General features: G+C 38.7%; 1 protein-coding gene across 1 annotated transcript in view; it reads right to left on the bottom strand.

Annotated features, from left to right (window-relative positions):
* Positions 1 to 631: 631 nt before the first annotated feature.
* TEK (TEK tyrosine kinase, endothelial) overlaps positions 632 to 5951 on the bottom strand; it is a 131834-nt gene continuing 126514 nt past the window's right edge. The window contains exons 22-23 of the mRNA XM_006863011.1: positions 2074 to 2173; positions 632 to 1082 (exon numbers count right to left, since the gene is read on the bottom strand). Of these exons, the coding sequence (XP_006863073.1) occupies positions 1008 to 1082; positions 2074 to 2173 (175 nt within the window). The 3' untranslated portion in view covers positions 632 to 1007. The remainder of the gene's footprint in view (positions 1083 to 2073; positions 2174 to 5951) is intronic.

Raw genomic sequence — 5951 nt, 5'->3', positions numbered from 1 at the left:
ATTGATGGCATCAAGTGTGGCAGCGGTAGTGAGGTTGGCCCAGGATCGGACATTGTTTCGTTCTGCTGTGCATGGGGTCGCTATGAGTTGGTTCCAACTCGATGGCACCTGACAACAATGACAAGAAGGGTTTTTATATGTCTATGGCCATATCACCCTGAATGCACCTGATCTCGTCTCATCTTGGAGTCCTAATATGGCCCTGTGTGTTAATGCACCAGACTGCAAAGCCGTTTGAACTGCAAGGTTGGCGGTTCAAGCTTACCAGCTGCTCCTCAGAAACCCTATACAGGTCGCTATGGGTCAGAATTGACTTGATGGCACTTAACAACAACAACAAGGATTTTTAGGCTTCTAAGAAATGTCCAGAAAGTCTGTTTTTAGATGTTAGCATTCAGGACTAGTTTGTGGGCTCTGTAAACACATAACAATGTTGCCATCTAACCAAATGAATTTGGTTGGCTTCTACAGGTAAGAGAAAAAATTCAGTAGAGGAATCTTTTGTATATCACTTGGATTTTTCAGTCTCTTAAATGGCCTATTGGAATTCATGTATTTTCACCAATCTTTTCATCTGTGCTATCAAGATCACTAATAGGTTTATTAACATTTTATTTCTACAGAGCAAAACATAGCATTCAGTATATAGGTACATATCAAAAATATCTAGGACAAGAACAAGCTTTGCGTTACAGCAACTGTACTCTCACATCTTCATTATGAGTCCACATTTTTAGAAAAATATATTATTGCATATGAAATCACAGACAGGCATTCTGATTTCTGCACATTCTTACTGCAAACAGTATATACAGTCTTATTAGAGTACTACAGATCCACACAGGGAGTTTTGTGGTGAGGGTCCCAGACATACAGCACTATATATACACTTCTATATTCTATATCACATCTCCTAGGCAGTGTCTTGCTTGTTTTCTTGTCATGTATCAAGGGTCTCTCATGTTGATGAGGGGGAACCGATGGTATACAGATGAAGAGGGTCTGCTCTAAGCCGCTTCCTCAGCAGAGCAGTCGATACCTGCGTAGGTGAACTTCTCATAAAGCGTGGTGTTCACATAGGTCTGGAAAATCAAAAGGTATTCAGAGCTACAGACTGCCTAGGTACTGTCTCTGCCAGGATAGTGACAACCAGGTATTAACTTTCTTTGTTTTGACTCAGGAGTTAGGTACTTGGGGAATGATTTTCTGTCCTTATCTCCTCTACTGTATTTGCCCACTGTGTTCTTGAAATCCATCCCTTGGTTTCTGCAAGAAAAATTTCAACCTCTCCCTTTTCCAAGTCACTCGTCTTCTCTTTCTGTCTCCTACTGGCTCCTCCTTAAATGCTATTTTCCCAGGGCTCCTACCTCTGTCCACTTCTCATCTTCATATCTCCCTGTGTGATATTGCCCAATATAACCAACACTTAGAAATTTTATAGGGCCCCTGTTGCTCTCCTGTTGCCTACTTGCTGTGTGCTTCTAGGCAAGTCACTTTCACCTTTCTAAGTCTGTTTCTTCATCTATAAAATGAGAGGGTTAGGCTGCATGACTAATAAAATCCCTCTGGCTCTAATGGGCTAACGCTACACAAAGGGCTTTAAAACGTTAGTGGGACAATTCCTCTCATATGTTGTTCTAGTGTATGGCTATGTCTTATATAGAAATCTTATTTGCCCCCAAACTATGACTTCCTCAAAGTTGAGGGCCACATACTATTTTATGTCCCTAAAATAAACCAAAAAACCCCACCCCAAACCAAACCAATTTTCATCAGCTCATAGCAACTCTATGGGGCAGAGTCAAACCACCCCACAAGGTTTCTAAGGTTGTAATCCTTATGGTAGCAAAGCACTACATCTTTCTTCCAGGGAGCAGCTGGTGGGTTTGAATTAATGACCTTTTGGTTAGCAGCCAAGCACTTAACCATTGTACCACCAGGGCTCCTCAATCCTTATAATACCTAGAGATATAATTAGAAGAATTTATTGAATTGTATCCACCACCTTTTAATTAAGTGCTCTAGGCACAGGGATTCCAATAAAGAGTCCCTACTTTGAATTCTAATACTCACCTTTCGTTCTTCTAGCATCCTGTTTAATGACACCAAGATCTGAGCAAACGATGGTCTCTCATAAGGCTTCTCCCGCCAGCATTGTCTCATTAGATCAAACCTTCGAAAATAAAGGAGTGAAGGGTTAACTCTACAACTGTGCTTCAGTCTTGTGCATGACCAAGTGCAGGGCAGGAAAACAGGAGAGAATGTAGCCACTCAGTTCACGGTCAGTATGCTTAGACAGTCAAAAACAAAAGAACCCCTATTAGACCTTCCACCTCCCTATCAAAATCATCTTCCCTTTTCAGTCCTAGGGCCTTTGCTGAGTACCATTCTTGAAGAATGATGTTTCGGCTAGTCTGATCTCTCCGAGAGAACTGGAGCTACATCTAGAGTAACAGCTTCCTTGGAACACTTGTTGTTGTTGTTAGGTGCCATCAAGTCAGTTCCCACTCATAGTGACCTTGTGCCCAACAGAACGAAACATTGCCTGGTCCTGCGTCAACCTCACAACTGTTGTTAAACTTGAGCCCATTGCTGCTGCCATTGTGTCAACCGTTTTGTTGGGGGTCTTCCTCTTTTTTGCTGACCCTCTACTTTACCAAGCATAATGTCCTTAACCAGGGACTGGTGCCTTGTGACAATATGTCCAAAGTATAAGACGAAGTCTGGCCATCTTGATGTCTAAGGAGCATTCTGGCTCTATCTCTTCCACCATAGATTTGTTTGTTCTTCTAGCAGTCCATGGTACTTTCAATATTCTTCTCCAACACCATAACTCAAAAGCAAAAATTCTTCTATGGTCTTCCTTATTCACTGCCCAACTTTCACAGGCTCATTAAGCTACTGAAAATACTATGACGTGGGTCAGGTGCACCTTAGTTCTCAAACTGGCACCTTTGCTCTTGAATACTTTAAAGAGATCTTTTGCAGTAGATTTGTCTAATGCAATACATCATTTGGTTTCTTGACTGCTGCTTCCATGAATGTTGGTAGTGGATCAAACAGAATCAAGTCCTTGATGACTTCAATCTTTTCTCCATTTATCTTGATGTTATTTATTGGTCCAGTGGTGAGGATTTTTGTTTTCTTTACATTGTGGTGCAACCCATACTGAAGGCTGTGAGTTTTCATCTTCATCAGTAAATATTTTATGTCCTCTTTGTTTTTAGTAAGCAAGGTTGTATTATCTGCATGTTGCAGGTTATGAATGATTCTTCCTCCAATCCTGATGTCACGTTCTTCATCATATAATCCAACATTTTGGATTTATTTGCTAAGCGTACAGATTGAATAAGTATGGTGAAAGATTACAACCCTGGCATATACCTTTGCTAATTTAAAACAATTCAGTGTCCCCTGTTTTGTTCAAATGACTTGGTCTATATAGAGGTTCCTCAAAATACAGTGCTTCATTCAAAAAAACCAAAAATGTTTCCATAATTAAATAAATTGGTAAAAGGCCACCTATTACTTCTTCCTCTTCCCTAAACATAAAAAAATTCTGCCATAAAAAATAAATAAGATCAACAACAACAACAAACCTGCTTACTGGATTTAACATAAAGCTTCTCAAACTTAATGGACTGTAGAATTTCTTTCCCCATGTGTCATTTACATCTTACAAGACACTATTGTTCCATGAAACACAGCTTGGGAAATAGTGGTCTAGGGTAGTGCCTTCTCAAATATGGTCACAATGATCTATATTGTTACAATGCAGATTCCTGGGAGCCAATCTAGACCCACAAAATTAGAATGTATTTGAGTGGGGCCTAAGATTTCACATAATAAACAAATGCCTCAAGGGAAATTTACATACACAGAAAGCTGTTCACCATTGGTCTGGGGTGATAGGTGCCAGATCTGCTTTACTTTAATAATAGTCTGTTAGTGACTGAAAGATGTTCGCCCTCTTTGTCAAATAAATCTCAAAAGTTAGAATTTTAGGGACTGTGTCCAGTTATGTTCCAGGTATGGTCACGTTTGGCCAATCAGTTTAGATTCATGCCTCTTGTGCTAGTGACATATTATGTGACATATCACTTCCCTTTGAGAAGAGATTCACTTTTGGAAATAAATTATTTGCTCAACCTATGTGTAAGAGGATATTTTGTGATAAAGCCTTGTACTCTACAAGCCATTTCAAACAGATTCTACCATAGCTAGTTCTGGAAAAGGTGATATTACCAAAATTAATCATTCTTCTCTCAGAATATTTCTTAGTCCTAAAATATAATCCTAGCAAGATTCTACAAAGAAAAATCCATCTTCCATAATGTAACAGCTCTGAAATCTCCATCCAAATTTGCTCTCTAGAATTCATACATTAATTTATTTGTGAAAATTTCATGAATATATTCTAGATCAATTTCACATTGTGGAATGTGAAGATTATCAAATAATGGTGTTAATATCAAATACAAGTAAGATTATTTAGGAAATAATTCAAAAATCATTGCAGTAGTACATCACCAGGGAACTGCCAGAAATTCAAGCCAAGTTTAGAAGAGGATTTAGAACAAGGGGTACCATTGCTGATGTCAGATGTATCTTGACTGAGAGGAGAGAATACTAGAAAGCTGTTTCCCTGAGTTTTATTGACTATGAGAGGGATAATAATGGAAAGAATGGGAATTCAGAAACTACACATAGACTAAGAGGCAGTTGTTTGAACAGAACAAGGGAATAACGAATGGCTCAAAACAAAGAAAGGTGTGTATCAAGATTGGATTTCTTCACCATATTTATTCTATCCATATTCTGAGCAAATAATCCAAGAAGCTGTGCTATCTGAAGAAGACTGTGACATCTTGGCTGAAGGAAAACTCATAAACAATCTGTGATATGCAGAAGATACAACCTTGATTGCTGAAAGCTAAGAGGACTTGACTCACATAGTGAGAAAGATCAAACACCAATGATTTCAGTATGGATTATACTTTAGCATAAAAAAAACAAAAAATCCTAACAATTGGACCAATAGGAACAACACAGTAAATGTCAAAAACATTGAAATTTTCAAGGATTTCATTTTATTTGAATCCACAATCAATGTCAATGAAAGCAACAATCCAAAAGTAAATGACAGATTACATTGAGCAAATCTGCTACAGAAGACCTCTTCAAAGTGTCACAAAGCAGAGTTGTCACTCTGAGGACTAAGGTGCACTTGGCCTAAGCCATCGTATTTTCAAATGCCTCATATTCATGTGAAAGCTGGACAATGAATAAAGAAGACTGGAAAATAATTAACTCATTTGAATTATGGTGTTGGCAAAGAATATTAAATATACCATGAACGTCCAGGAAAATGAACAGATCTGTCTTGGAAGAAGTACAGCCAGAATGTTTCTTAGAAGTGAGGTAGGTAAGATGTTGTTTCATGTACTTCACACATGTGGGACCAGGCCCTGGAGATACCATACTATCATGTATGGTAGTGAATCAGTGAAACAGAGGAAGACCTTCAATGAGATGAAACAACACAGTGGCTATAAAAATGGGTTCAAGCATAGCAATAATTGTGAGGATGGCGCAGAACTGGACAGCGTTTTGTTCTGTTCTACATAGGATTGTTATGAGTCAGAGCTGGCTTGATGGTTCCTAACAACACTGCATTTGGTGCCTTTCTTCATCTCAACCTTTCCAAGAGTCAGACCCTTAAATTCCACTTAAATTTCTAGGCCTAGAAAGTTATTAAGCCCTCCCCATTGCATAACAGTCTTGTTGTTGTTGTTGTTGTTAGGTGCCATCGAGTCAGTACTGACTCATGAATAGAACCAAACACTGCCTGGTCCTTTAGTAAAACTTTACTCGCATGGGATATCAAAGAGATTGTCACCTCTTTTTTCTGTCTATTTAAGACATCAATGTATATGTGCATATGTATTACT

Source organism: Chrysochloris asiatica, unplaced genomic scaffold (assembly GCF_000296735.1).
Source record: "Chrysochloris asiatica unplaced genomic scaffold, ChrAsi1.0 scaffold00053, whole genome shotgun sequence".
NCBI classification, from domain to species: domain Eukaryota; kingdom Metazoa; phylum Chordata; class Mammalia; order Afrosoricida; family Chrysochloridae; genus Chrysochloris; species Chrysochloris asiatica.
This window is presented reverse-complemented; position numbering and strand designations above follow the sequence as displayed.